General features: G+C 36.6%; 1 protein-coding gene across 1 annotated transcript in view; it reads right to left on the bottom strand.

Moving 5' to 3' along the window:
* prkn (parkin RBR E3 ubiquitin protein ligase) overlaps positions 1-15698 on the bottom strand; it is a 154624-nt gene that overhangs the window by 65889 nt on the left and 73037 nt on the right. Inside the window, 3 exon segments of the mRNA XM_051126514.1 lie at positions 6541-6677; positions 14365-14480; positions 15023-15106. Coding sequence (XP_050982471.1) covers positions 6541-6677; positions 14365-14480; positions 15023-15106 — 337 coding nt within the window.

The following is a 15698-nucleotide window of genomic DNA, read 5'->3' as shown; positions in this document are numbered from 1 at the left end:
CCGTACAGGAATACTGATGTACCGTGCACAAAGTTCTAGGATTATTCATCTAAAGCGGATAGCAGTCTACCATGGATTATTTATACGCCAAAGACATTGATCCTTATATGAATACTAATAAAGGCAGAAGCAGGATTTCCACGATAATCTCCAAACTCGATGCACGGTCCTGCGGAAGCATTAATCAGTTATAAAACATATATACATACATATACATATATATATATATATATATATACATCCCTTAAGGACCATCAGTCGTCCCCAGATCCACACTAGCATAAGCTAAAGTGACCCGAGCGGAGCGGTAAAGAAGTTTCAGTTGGATTTTTTCCCGAGTTGACTCTGACTGGTGTTAGGAGTGGCTGCAGGCAGTCCGTGGTATTTAAGGATATTTTTCTGAGCTGATAAAATGTCAAGGTTGCCTCCAACAGGTGTTGCTGCAATTCCACCTTATCTAGCGTCGCACCAGCCATCGGCGGCTGAGCCCAGTTAACATGCAACTCTGCTCATATCACTGTCTGATAAGTGTGCCCACACAGAGACATGCAGCCAACCCTTCACTGAGTCACATTTACTTAAATTGGGAACTGCTACATGTGTGTGTGTGTGTGTGTGTATGTGTGAGAGAGTTTCTTTAGAAGTAGGATGATCAGATTTTTTAACTCTCAAATCGGGACCCGCAGGTGGTGGAGGGCATCCCTGTGAATTTTTTCGTGGGAGGCGGCCACCCATGCCTGAAATAATGACAGGAATATTAATACATGTAGATGTAAAAGATATAAAAAGTGTAATTTCATCAAAAATGAGAGAGAATTTCATATAGTGTAGCTGGCACATATTCAGTTTAAAGATGCGACAGAATTAGCGAAGTTTAAGTATACATAGATCAATCATTTACATGATTCGTTCAAGACTAATAACATGCATTTAGTAATTAAATACATTTTAAATTGCAGATACAGTTATCTTTGAACTAAATATACAGTTCATCCAAAAGTTAGTGTCATCATTACTCACCCTCATGTTTTTCCAAAAGATGATTTCAGAAGATTTGGAATAAGTCATATAAAGTACTTTTATAATACTATTTTCTAAGGTTATACTATTATTATTATTATTATTATTATTATTATTATTATTATTATTATTATTATTATTACGTTACTGTTTTTTTTACAGACGTTTTTTTTTTTTTTTTGTCATTTTTGAGTTTGAAAGCCAATTTGTGGACTACTTTTATAATAATATTTTGTCATTTTATAGCTGTTTTGTTGTTTAGACTACTTTTAAAATACAATAATTGTAATTGTATAGCTGTTTTTTTATTTTTATGTTTTTATTTTTGAGTTTGATAGTCAATCTGTGGCCTTCTTTTATTTTATAATACTATTTTGACATTTTATAGAGATGTTTTTTTGGGGTCATTTTTGAGTTTGAGAGCCAATTTGTAGACTACTTTTTATAGCTGTTTTTTGTTGTTTTGTTTTGTTTTTTTGGTGTCATTTTTAGGTGAGAGTCAATTTGTGGACTACTTTTAAAATACAATTGTGTCATTGTATAGTTTTTTTTTTTTATTTGTGAGTTTGAGAGTCAATTTGTGGCCTACTATTTTTTTTTTTTTGTTTGTTTTGTTTTTTGTTTTTTGTTTTTTGTTTTTACAATACTATTACTATACAGAGATGTATTTTTTTTTGGTAACTTTTGAGTTTGAGAGCCAATTTGTGGACTACTTTTATAATACTGTGTTGTCATTTTATAGAGATGTTTTGTATATTTATTTATTTATTCATTCATTCATTTATTTATTTATTGTCATTTTTAAGTTTGTGAGTCAATTTGTAGATTATTTTTATTTTATAATACTATGTTGACATTTTATAGAGTTGTTTTGTATATTTATTTATTTTGTATTTATTTATTTGTTGTCATTTTATTGTCAAGTTCGAGAGTCAATTTGTGGAGTACTTTCAATACTTTCAAAATACAATTTTGTCATTTTATAGCTGTTTGTTTTGGTGTTTTCTTAAGTGAGAGTCAATTTGTGGACTACTTTTATAATACTATTTTCTAATTTTATACAGATGTTTTGTATTTTTATTTATTTATTTATTGTCATTTCTGAGTCAATTTTGTCATTTTACAGCTGTTGTTGTTTTGTTTAGTTTTAAGTTTGAGAGCCAATTTGTGGACTACTGTTACAGTACTATTTTGTCATTTTATAGCTTTTTTTTGCTTCTTTTTTCCCCCATTTTTGAGTTTGAGAGTCAGTTTGTGGACTACTTTTATTTTATAATACTATTTTGACATTTTATACAGATGTTTTGTGTTTTTTTTTTTTTTTGTCATTTTGAGTACCAATTTGTTTGAGAACCAATTTGTAAACTACTTTCATGGTACTACTTTGTCATTTCATAGCTTTTTTTTTTTGTTGTTGTTTTTTTTTTTTAGTTTAAGAGTCAATTTGTGGCCTACTTTTATTCTATAATACAATTGTGAATTTTATACAGATGTTTTGTGTATTTATTTATTTATTTACTGTCATTTTTGAGAGTCAATTTGTGGACTAATTTTAAAATACAGTTTTGTCATTTTATAGCTTTTTTTTTTTTGTTGTTGTTGTTGTTTAGCTTTTTTTTGTTTTTTGGTCATTATTGAGTTTGAGAGCCACTTTGTAGACTACATTTATGGCACTATTTTGTCATTTTATAGCTTTTTTTGTTGCCAATTTTGAGTTTGAGATTCAGTTTGTGGCCTGCTTTTATTTTTATAATACTGTTTTGACATTTTATACAAATGGTTTGTGTTTTTTTTTTCTTTTTTTTTTCTTTTTTGAGTTGGAGAGCCAACTCGTGGACTATATTTATAATACTATTTTGTCATTTTATAGTGCTTTTTTGTCATTTTTGAGTACATTTGTGGACTACTTTAATTTTATAATACTACTCTGATAATTAATTCAGATGTTTTGTGTTTGTCTTAACTGAGTATGTGAATATGTTTTTATAATACAATTTTGTAATATTATAGTGTGTTTTTTTTAAAGAGAGTTTAAGAGCCAATTTGTGGACTACTTTCATTTAAAAAAAAAAAAAAAAAAAACTGACTGTACAGTACATATACAGATAAATACACAAATAGGCAGGATGATTCATGCTTTGATGTAAATAGGCTCATATATATAACTTTTAATAAACAGAGCAAAGTAGCAGTGGATTTATATCATAAAAGGGGGCGTTTGGTTGCACTTTATTTAGCGATTTCACTGGAATGGAGAACAGACGACAGAGTGAGGTGGAGTGAGAGTCTGAAGCCTTGTTTATACTTTAAATCAACTTGTAACGGCCAAGAAAAAGCTTAGATTCTCCAGTGTCATCCTGTTGACAGTCAAACAGGTCTAGAAACAGGAGGTAGAATGACAATTATTCCTTTTTACCTTTTTAAGCATAAAATTGACTGAGTTTCAGCGTGGAGCCAAGCACGGGTACATTACTGCCGAAATTACTGCCTCTGTAATTTTCATCACATTTTGCCTCAGTACAATTCAACTTGTTCTTAACGCTAATGATTAACACAGACCAACAGCAGAGGAGAAGATCTCTCTCTCTCTCTCCCTGCACAGGAAAACGTGCGCTCTTCTCCGACGGAGGTGTGTGACTAAATGTTAAGTGGAGATTTTGTGCCTTTGAGGTCAGCTTGTAATATGGTGTTATGTTAAAGCTCATTTCAAAAGAAGGTTAAGGGTGCGCTGGCTTCCGCTGGATTTTCAGAGAAAAAGCTTCTTGAGCTCACACAATTGCGTTTATCGGAGGCAGACGATCATTCCTTCACATTTCGTGGATGTGACTGGCCTCTTTCATCTGAGCCTTTGGACAAGCGTGTTTTGGCTGGACTGTTGAAAGTTGTTTAAAAGTGGAAATGGCATTTGAGGCTGATGTCTGACCTTTCTACACAATCTGCAGTCTGCAGCCACACACACAGTGATAGATGGGCACAAAAACACGCCATCACAACACTAACACACACACAAAGACAAATACTCACTAAAGAACATATGTGTCTGTCTGTCTGTCTATTGGATCTAAGCTGCATCTATTTGATACAGTAGAAACAGCTGAAATACTAATTATGAAAAGTTACAAGAATAGATTTCTACTTTAATACATTTTAAAATGTATTTTATTGCTATGATTCAAAGCTGATCAGTTTTCAGTGTTACATAATCCTAAAGAAATCATTATAAATACTGATTTGATGGTCAAGAAATAGGGCTCTCAAAATCACTAGCCCGACGTCCCGAGACTATTGTGTTTTCCAGTCGGGCTGCCGGACTGTCCGACGGGCTATCTTAAATACAGATCTTAACTATAAGTTCAAGAGGTCTTACAGTTGGGGACGAAAAGACAAGAATCTAGATACGGCTGGATTAAACTTGAAAAAAGGCAATGATGTAATTAAATAAATATGAGCGCTGCACGTTTCAAAGTCAAAATGCGGCACGGATGTCTTTATGTGAATTATCTGAGGGGAACCGACTGTCCTCAGAAACGTATCCGTTGGCATTTTTATTTCATCTTACCTATAATGCCTGATAAAGTAGCGTTTATGAGCACGGTGTTGCTTTGTGCACTGCTGTTACTGAGGAAACTGCTATTTTATGCCGTTCCTAAAGCGCCACCTTGTGGCAGAGAATGAATTTGCGTTTCCAATAAGCTTTTCTTGCTGTTTATGGTCAGATCAATGCAAATATCGACCCATGTTTTACGCTGCAAACACATAGAGCTGTAAATGTGAAAGAAGTTAATGTGCCTTCTAAAAATCTAAACAGCTAGGACAGTAATATTTATATGTTTTAAATTAATATAATAACTTATATGCCTGATTTATTCCTTTTCATAAGAAATTTTCTCAAGGCTGAAATGCTGTTGTGTAAGATTTTTGTTGAAATGTAAATCATGTCATTTTATGGCTTAATATTGTATGTTACTATAGACATTGTCCTACCCCACTCATACTGTGTTCATTTTACATGTGCAGCTCTTAAAATGGGTCATAAATTGCCTTAAATTTATTTTAAAAAATTGTGCATATACCCTGTAAATTGTAAAATAAAATTCCTTCCTTCATATTTGTTGATATTTGTGTTTTGACAGTATTTTTGATTGAAATTTAGAGTGTGATTTTCTTTTTCTTTTTTTTTTTATTGGTCTTTTTATTTTGGCTAGTTAAATTAACTTTCAGGATTTCGAAATTTTGCAAGCCCTGAAAAACCATCAAATCAAATGTCTTCTTATTATTATCAATTTTAAAATGTAATATTATTTATTTCATATATTTATATTTTTTATTAAAAAAATGTATTATTTAATTTATATAATTTAATAAATAAATAAATAAAGCAGCACAACTGTTTTCAACATTGTGCTTTATTTATGTATTTATTTATTTTAAAAACTGATTAATCTTTTGATTATTTCTTTGATTAGTCATTTAATAAATAGTCTACTAGTATATTTCATTCTTTATTTATTCTTTATTTCCTGATCAGCTGAATCCTATGGAAACCCATTTCTGACACTGAATTAAAAAATTAAACAAAGGTTATTGCAACTTTTTATCTCACAATTCTGACTTTTTTTCTCAGAATTGTGTGATATAAACTCACAATTGCGATAAACAGAGTAGGGGCTTTCTTGCAATTGTGAGTTTATATCTGGCAATTCTGACTTTTTTTCATGCAATTCTGTTTTTTTTTTTTTTATTTATTCATAGAGTATGTTTGAGCTCCAGTAAATCTTACTACAGTACTCATTTCTCTATCTCCAAAAATTAAAAATTTTATAAAAAATAGGAAGTGCTAAAATATGTTACCAAAACATATTTTTGCTTATAATGTTAAAAAATAAGTATTGGAATTAATCATTCTTATAGACAAATGATAATTAAGTCACAAGTAACTGGAATTGTTAGATGGTTTTTTGGAATCAGAACCGGAATTATTAAATTCCTTTAGACTCCTATTCCTACCCTGCACTTCCACTGTTTTCTTTGAGTGTCTTTACCGGCTGCATTCAAAGCAAAACTGTAAATACTGAGAGCACCAAATGAGACAAAAAATATCAGTGAAAAAGAAAACGAAAGGGGGAGAATGGCAGCGAAACAAATGAAGGAGTGGAAGGGCAAGACAGCGGTAGATACAGAGAGATACAGCGCATGAGAGATTGGTGGGGTGTTCTGGCTGATAGGGGGTCAATGCTTCTCCCCGGAGCCCCATTACTGGGTGGCATTAACGGATGTGGTGGGCCAACGGGGGCACGGCGAGGGCCCGGAGAGAGTATGTGTGTGTGCGACTGTGTGTGTGAGAGAGTGAAGGAGAACAATTTGATAGTATCTCCTCTTCACTGCAGCCACCAACACACCACCATCAATCACTGCCAAACACGGCAGCCTGTGCACACAAACACATCGGATACAGAAGCACACGCACGCACACACATCCTAATAGCAATTCACATTGGTGAACACTTGAGGTATGTTTACCTGCGCAGGGCAGAGAGTAGCCCACCAGCGGCTCCTGGATAAACTGTCGCTCATTGAGTCTGGTCACACAGTACAGGTGGAAGCACTCCAGGCAGATCACGTGACGCTCAGCACACTGAAACACCAGCACTGGAGTCCTGGAAGACATGGTGAGGCTTGAGTCACACTTACAGTTACACAACTTCTATCATAAAATAACTGCACTTCTAAGAAAAATACTGTACCCTAATGTAATGTCTGTTCTCACCAAAAGCAACAATGCTGTGTGATGTTACACAATCATAGCCAATCAGAACATACAGTCATGGCCAAAAATATCAGCACCCTTGCAATTCTGTCAGAAAATGTAACACTTCTGTCAGAAAATTGTTCCAATTGCAAATGTTTTGGTATTCACATGCTTATTGTTTTTTTAACGCAAAAAAACAGAGAAGAAAAGTCAAACTTGATAAAAATTCACACAGAACTCAAAAATGGGCTGAACAAAATTACTGGCACCTTGTCAAACTGTAAGAAATAATTGCTTTTCAAGCACGTGATGCTCCTGTAATTTGTATTTAGACACACCTGTGGCAAGTAACAGGTGTGGGCAATATAGAAATCACACTTGCATCCAGTTAAAATGGAGAAAAGTTGACTCAACCTTTGTGTTGTGTGTCACACTGAGCGTGGACAAAAGAAAGAAGTGTAAAGAGTTGTCTGTGATTTGAGAAAACAAATGTGGAAAAACATGGACAATCTCAGGCGATCTTAATGTTCCTGTGTCCACTGTGTGCAATATCATCAAGAGGTTTACAGCCCATGGCACTGTAGCTAACCTCCCTGGACGTGGACGGAAGAGCAAAATTAATGAAAAATTACAACAAAGGATTGTTTGAATGGTGGATAAAGAACCTTGATTAACCTCCAAACAATTTAAAGCTGATCTGCAGACACAGAGTACAACAGTGTCAGCTCGAACTATCCGTCGCCAGCTGAATGAAAAGGGAAGCTATGATAGGAGACCCAGGAGGACACCACTGCTGACACAAAGGCATAAAAAGCAAGACTTGTATGACAAAACCACAATCCTTCTGGGAGAATGTACTGTGGAAAGACGAGACAAAAGTAAAGCTTTTTGGTAAAGGACATCATGGCACTGTTTACAGAAAAAGAATGAGGCCTTCAAAGTAAAGAACACAGTCCCTACAGTCAAACATGGTGGAGGTTGAAAGATGTTTTGGGGTTGCTTTGCTGCTTCTGGCACTGGATGCCTTGACTGTGTGAACGGTATCATGAAATCTAATGATTTCTAAAGAATTTTGAGGCGCAACATAGTGTCCAGTGTCAGAAAGCTGCATCTCACTGGAGGTGATGGGTCTTCCAGCAGGAAAATGACCCGAAATACACTTCAAAAAGCACTCAGAAATAGTTACAAACAAAGTGCTGGAGAGTTCTGAAATGGCGAACAATGAGTCCAGATCTGAATCCCATAGAACACTTGAGAAATCTCAAAATAGCAGTTGGGAGAAGACATCCTTCAAATCTGAATGACCTGGAGCAGTTTGCAAAAGAATAGTGATCCAAAATTCCAGTAGAGAGGTGTAAGAAACTCATTCATGGTTACAGGAAGCGACTGCTTTAAGTTTTTTTTTTTTTTTTTTCTCCCCCAAAGGGGGTGCTACCAAATATGTAGTTAAGGGTGCCAATAATTTTATCCAATGTATATTTTGGGTTCTGTGTGGAACTGTATCAAATTGGACTTTTCTTCCCTGTTTTTTTTTTTGTTGTTCCAATGCAAACAAAAAAAAAAAAAACATGTGAGTATCAGAACATTTGCAACTGCAACAATTTTCTGATAGAAGGGTTGCATTTTCTGACAGAATTGCCGATATTTTTGGCATGACTGTACATGACTGTATTTGATGAACTTACTTCATATTTTAGTAGGGCTGGGTAAAAAATATACATTTCTCGATTTGAATCGATTTTCATTTTTACAAAATAATTGATTCTTAAATCCTAAGAACTAATGTCTAGCTGTTTTCAGTTAATGAACAAAACATTGTAGCGTGCCTCCCATCCAATAAATCACAATAAGCTTTGTGCTTTGTCACTTCTGATATGAAACAAAATCTCAGATTTCAAATTACGTCCATTTTATTCCAGTATCCAAACAATAAATACCTTTTTGGTGCTGTTTGATGTGGAGTGACAGACCGCCTCATAAGTGCACGCAAACTGATTGTCTCGTCCGCTGTAACCAGTTTCAGCACAAAATAAACATGGATGAACATCCGAAGGTATGTTAAAAGAAAGAGTTCAACTTACTGAAATCCATTTTTGGAATTTACTTGGTCAGGATGCCTTTAGCGTAACTTTTGGATGTGCAGGGTCCTCCACTGCTTTAAATAAGAAACCTTTGGTGTCAATATGCCATATATTTTTCATATATTTTTGAATGTGATTTGTACGGGAGTGAGATTGTCTTCAATTAAAACCTTACGTTTTACTCTGTTCTTCTCAAAAAGATATCAGAGGACTTGACATGCAATGCAACTTGTTTGTAATACTTTTATATTGCTTTTTATGGTCGGTTTTTGCAATAAATACCTGTCACTGTACTTTCATTTGCCTGTTGCATGTAGGGGTAGGGATGGGTTTATGTGTATCTATTAAATGTGACGCATAATGCAAACAACTAAAAGCAGTGGAGGACCCTGCACATCCAAAAGCGATGCTAAAGGGGTACCCTGAGTATCAAAAAGTGATGCCAAGGGGTCCTGACCAAGCATCAATATGTGATAATGTGATTATGTGTTGCATTAGTTGGGAGATTTTCGTTTTCTTTGAGAATATTTGGCATTTACTGTACTAGATATACATCCAAAATAGTCGATTCTGAATCAAACTGAATTGGAAATCGAATCAAATCTCAAGCTTGTGAATCAGAAATAAATCAGATCATGAAATCTGTGTCGAACTCCAGCCCTAGAGTTTAGACAGAGATGGTCAGTAAAGGAATTGTCCTGGGAGGTACATAAATCAAGTGTTTGGCAAAAAGTAATTAAAATGGTGAAGAAACATACTTTTTAAACATTTGTAGAAATTGTAACCAAAAAGTCAACTACAAATAGAAACCTACCGCAATTTATACACTACCGTTCAGATGTTTTTTCGACAGTAAGGTTTGTAATGTTTTTTAAAGAAATCTTTTCTGCTCACCAAGCCTGCAATTATTTGATCGAAAATACAGCAAAAGCAGTTATATTGTGAAATATTTCTACTATTTAAAATAACTACTTTCTATTTAAATAAATATTTTAAAATGTAATTTAGGGGTTAGAAATTAATACTTTTATTTAGCAAGGATGCTTTAAATTGATCAAAAGTGATGATAAAGACATTTATAATGTTACAAATTTCTATTTCAGATAAATGCTTTTCCAAAGAAACCTGAAAAAAATTCTACTCAGCTGTTTTGAACATAATAATAATAATAAAAATGTTTTTAAGCAGCAAATCAGAATATTAGAATGATTTCTGAAGGATCATGTGACTGCTAATGTAATGACGCAAAAAATGTTGCTTTGAAATCACAGGAATAAATTAGATTTTAAAATATATTCAAATAAAAACATTATTATTATTATTATTATTATTAACGTTATTTTAAATATAAAATAGTATTTAAATAGTAATAATATTTCAAAATGTACTGCTTTTGCTATACTTTCCATCAAATGAATGCAGGTTTGGTGAGCAGAAGAGACTTCTTTAAAAACATCAAAAATCTTACTGTCTAAAAACTTTTGACTGGTAAATATTTGAGAATATAAAGAATACACCTTTTTTCAACTATGGTAATAATTTCTGAAGGGAATGCGCTAAACTGTCATAAAAATAATGGCACAATGTATTATACATAATGGTCCATAAGAGGTTTATAGTCTTACTGATTTTGATTTTGGGGTGAAACATAACCTGGAGAGATTTCATGAGATTCTGAAGACGGACACTGATGAGAGGAGGGCTTCTGGGAGAACGGGGGTGGGTAAAGAGCTTGTTTAGAAATATTGCTTGTTCAATACCATCAGAAAACTTCGAATGATCTCGAAGACCCTTGTTACTTCAGCATAGTAAGCAAAGAAACAGCCGTCTGAAATCTCATGACAATTTTCTTTCCATTTCTCCAGAAGTCGCCCTTCACTCTCAACACAGACTCACTTGACTGGAAGTCAACTTCCTAACACAGTGTTCCACCTCTCTGACCCCTTTCTCCCGCTTCTATTGTAAGAGACTGGCCGCGTCCTTGTCGGTGCCCTTTTAAACAAATGGAGGAGATCTTTGAGGAGGAAGAAGAGTGGAGTGGAGGACGGTGGAAAAACAAAGCTCTACTCAGGAAGGTAATTGCAGCGCTACTTCAATCAGTCCTTGATTTGAATGGTGGTTGTTGGTGATTGGGCTCCATTGTCTGGTTTCTCCAAGCACTCGCCCGCCCGCCCAACCCTCCGTGCGAGAGCAGCAGGTAGGAGCGTTTCCGCAGGACCGCCCCGCTAATAGCTGACCTTCATTGGCAGGACACACTTAGCGCTTACGCTTTCTGGAAAAATGGCCACTGTTGATTGAAGGGCCACACAGCAGGAGGCGTATGTAGGTTTAAGAGTAGAGGCAGCTTGTCTTTCAGCATGTTTGTATCAATCTTTAGTTTACTTGTACAATGTGTTGCAGGTATTTCATCTTTCCTGACTGCTGGATCAATCAGAAAGTCTCCAAACTGCTCTGTCAAACTTGTTTGGTTTAGAAAGTTACTTTTCATATCTTGCCGTTGTCTGTGAGTCTTACACTATACGCCAACCAGGTGCGACACAAAATTTGCCAGTGTAATTTTTTTAGGCCTCATTATTGCTTTTAAAGTTAATATATATTTAAATGTACTAAATTGCAACTCTGCAAATAACTGTCATTCCTTGCATCTGTGTTTCCTAATTATCCCTTGTATTTAAGTTCCTGTGTGTTCAGTCTTCCTTTGTCGGGTCTACCATTTGGTTACATGTGTTTGTGCAAGTTCCTATGTTGAATTATCTCCTGCATTTTCGTTAATTAAAGACGGTTAAAGTTTATTTGTGCCTCTTGCGCGCTCCCTGCAAAACACAACTGTGACAGAAGACCCGACCAAATACAAAGTGAGCAGCGATCTACCCTGCGTTTTTTACTCAGTGTTTTCTTTTGTTTTTTTCCAATGGATCCCCTCTAGCGGTTATGTTCAAGACAGCCGTCCCCTGGAGGAGTACATCTGCAAATTCCTCATCCGCTCTCAGCAAGCTACCCTCGACCGGTGGACTCTTGTAGACTGTTTCTGGGGTGGTCTGGATGAGGGGATCGCTAGCCTGCTGGCCGCTGCACTTTCAGGCCTGCTGGCCATGTCTCTAATGAGTCGGGAGATGGCTCTAGCCCCAGACCACAGTCAAAAAATGGCCCCTGACCAATTGTCCAGTTTATTTGTATAGTGCTTTTCACGATACAATTTGTGGCAAAGCAGCTCTACAGAAAATTAAAGTTTCTACAATATATTTAGTAGTAGCTTACTAGTGGTGACTATGTAAGTTGACATACATATGGCAGAGATGTATGGTAAAGACCAGTTAATGACGTAATCAAACAGACAATGAACACTATTAACAGTAATGATTATATGTTGCAATCAGAAGCAAAATTCGGTAGTGTTGTATATTGTTTCCGGGTTGGCATCATCTAAGGTCCTCTGAGGGGTTGGAATCATCTCTTCTTAGGTGTTCTGGATCCAGACTGAAGCTTGTGTAATTCCTAGTTACCACAGGATGTCAATCCCGTGGCAGAAACAGAGGAACAAATGGAGGCATAATTAGCGTAGCTGCTGTTCAACCAGCTTTCAACCAGTGTCGAGGGATGGCTTTAGCCCCAGACCAGAGTTGAGAGATGGCTTTAGCCCCAGACCAGAGTCAAGAGATGGCTTCAGCCCCAGACCAGAGTCGAGTGACTCTAATCCCACGTTCAGCCCAGAGAGGGCTCCTGATTCCAAGTTAAGCCCAGAAAGGGCTCCTGATCCAAATTCAAGCCCAGAGAGGGCTCCTGATTCTAAATTAAGCTAAGAGAGGGCTTCTGATCCCAAGTTAAGCCCAGGGAGGGCTCCTGCTCCCACGTTTGGCCCAGAGAAGGCTCCAGCTCCCAAGTCCAGCCCAGAGAGGGCTCCAGTTCCCAACTCCAGCCCAGAGAGGGCTCCAGGTCCCAAGTCCAGCTCAGAGAGGGCTCCAGTTCCCAACTCCAGCCCAGAGAGGGCTCCAGTTCCCAAGTTCAGGCCAGAGAGGGCTCAAGTTCCCAAGTTCAGCCCAGAGAGGACTCCAGTCCCCAAGGGCTCTGACCGTAGTGGCCAGGCCAAGGGTCGAGGCCAAGGCCACGGAGGCTGTTCCGCCATGGCTTCCTGTGCTACCTACTCCGCCATTGCTCCCTATGCTACCTGCTCTGCCATGGCTCCCTGTGCTGCCTTCTCCACCATTGCTCCTTGTGCTCCCTGCTCTTCCATGCCTCCCCGAGCTCCCTCCTCCTCCATGGCCCCACGAGCTCCCTGCTCCGCCATGGCTCCCTAAGATCCCCCCTCTGCCATGGCTCACTAAACTGTCTGTAAAAGTATTTGATGGACGTATGCTATGTGTCAGGAGCATTCACTCAGTATCATTATCTCATTTTTGACTGAGATGGCTTTTAGCTGGTTTTGCATCTGAACTCTTCATATATATATATATATATATATATATATATATACACAGTAGCACGCTTACTACATGGCAGATAGAGGCGTTTTTGGGTGTTCACTTGCTCTTAAAATACTACGTCATTTTTGCTCTTAGAGATAAAAGTAATACATCTTTCAAATTTGTAAAGACTGTACGTTTATTTGTGTGCACTCAGTATAACAATGAAACATTGCAGTTTTGTAAAATTTCAGCTTTCTGCCGTCTCGGTCTCTGTGAACTTGAGTGCGAAACTTCAAAGCTCTGTGTATACTTGCCGTACAGACAAGAAAAATATATCTATAGAGAGTGAAATGTCTACTTTTAAATGAACTAAATCAAATAGAAAATGAATATTCTCAGATTACGTAATCCACATGAAACACGCAATCAGGTACATCATTACTGCGGAGATGACGAGTCACCGACTTCATCTCTTTAGCCTAAAAAAAAGAAAGCACTAATTTATCAATAAATTAGTAAAACGTTAATGCAGTCTCCTTACTGTTTTTTTCCCAAAACATTCATAATTATTATATCTGCATCAGAGTGCACACTTTTTTTGCTTGCACTTGAGCACTTTTTAGGCTATATAGGCAATTAAAGGCTTATTATTATGACTTATATGGTTTATTAATAAATGTGTGACTAATAGTAAAATAATGCTTAAAATGAACGACTACTAGTCAACCAGAAAAACCTTTAGTCGAGGGCAGCCCTAACTATTACTATTATTATTTTTTTTATAGTTATACGTAATGGTTCACATACACACCAAAGCAAATCTCCTGCTGCTGTCATGAGAACCAGACTGAAAAACGGATAGCATCCTGGTACATACAGGTTTTATTTTTAGGTTTTAATCAATTCACAAGCCTAATAGAAACAAAGCAGCCAACAAAATGTCAACAAAAGCATGGCTGGTTTGGACAAAAGCTTTTTATGGTTTGTTGGTTTATCGCATCACGCCTGTTTGGAACGTGGTGAGATTAATGTTGTAATGAATGTCTGATCGATTGACCCTTCTATGATGGGTTTAACTACAGACACATGGGAAAACCCGAAAGTCACTCACATGATGTCAGTGCAGGTGATGCAGGGCACTCTGCGTGTGTTGGGCATTATCAAGTCCAGAGCTGCTGAAGAGTCATTATCACAGGTGGGGTGGGAAGCACATTTTAGGTAGAACTCCTGCAAGAAGCACAAATGAGATGTAATCATGCCCTGCAAACCCCCACTAACAGTAGCAAACAACCATACAGCAGTGGTTTTTATGGATTTGCAGCATGAGGGTAGTAATACTGGACCCAGCTGGGATAAAGCTACCAATTTAGGCCAACCAGTGGACGGTCCTTTTTGTCTGCCAAGCACTACAGGGCTGGATGGACAAAAAGGCACAATCAAAATTGTCTCAACTGAAAACCTGGCTTTGTATAATGAACGAATTCTGAACGTATGCAGCATGTTGAAAGCTTTGTTAAAATGCAACTGACTATGCAATGATAAAAAGTGTAAATGCATTGGTGTTCAGCTGGTTTAGCTGCTTAGTCAACTCATCTCCCAGCCTGACCAACTTCTAAGTGCTCAAATGTCCTTTGAAACCACCAAAACAGTCCAACAAGCTTTTCCAGTCTCAACTAACCATTTTTTGTTAGTTTAAGGTGCTTTCTCTTTCAGGAAAGTGGCACAATAATAATTTACATAATAATACAACAAAATTGTTGCAGACTCACTGCCACTCTGCCTTCACAGCCTTGTGACTGACATACTCCATAAATCCTATTGGGGAGAAGGACGTCATCCCAGCAGCACGGCCCCTACAGACAACAACACAGAACATCACAAAGATGACAGATGTCAGTCACAGGAAGATGAAGAGAACTATGGTAATTGGACGACAAGTAAAGGGCAGGTATGTGATGAGAGAAGGGTCAAAAGAAAGAAGGACAGTTTAACTCAAAGAGAAATAGATCAAAACCTCACACCACTGGCAAAACATGCCTTTAACTCTACATGAAAAATTTACCTATACGTACAATTCACTGCTGTTTCCAGCTGAAATGAAAATTAGTGACAGTGAAACACCAACAACTTTTTGTTCTTTTCACACAAATTTTGTTTAAGGGGTCAGATTATTGATTAAGAAACGATTCCTTTCACAATATGATGCTATGACCAGTGGTGTGCAGTTGTGTTCTGGAATGAGGAGGCAAAGTTTCTTAATCAAATATTTACATTTATTCCAAATAATAACTCAAGACAGTAACAATTTAAACAATACATTTTATTTGTGAACTTATGTTCAGCTATTCTTTTTATTAGTTCACTTTTAAACATTTTAAAATTTTTCAGATCATTAGTCATCAAAGCTCTGTAAATATTGGTCCAAGACACAGAGATTTACTTTAA

This window comes from Labeo rohita, chromosome 13 (genome assembly GCF_022985175.1).
Source record: "Labeo rohita strain BAU-BD-2019 chromosome 13, IGBB_LRoh.1.0, whole genome shotgun sequence".
Taxonomy (NCBI): Eukaryota; Metazoa; Chordata; class Actinopteri; order Cypriniformes; family Cyprinidae; genus Labeo; species Labeo rohita.
Note: the sequence above shows the minus strand (reverse complement) of the source record. Positions and strands in the feature narration are given on the sequence as shown.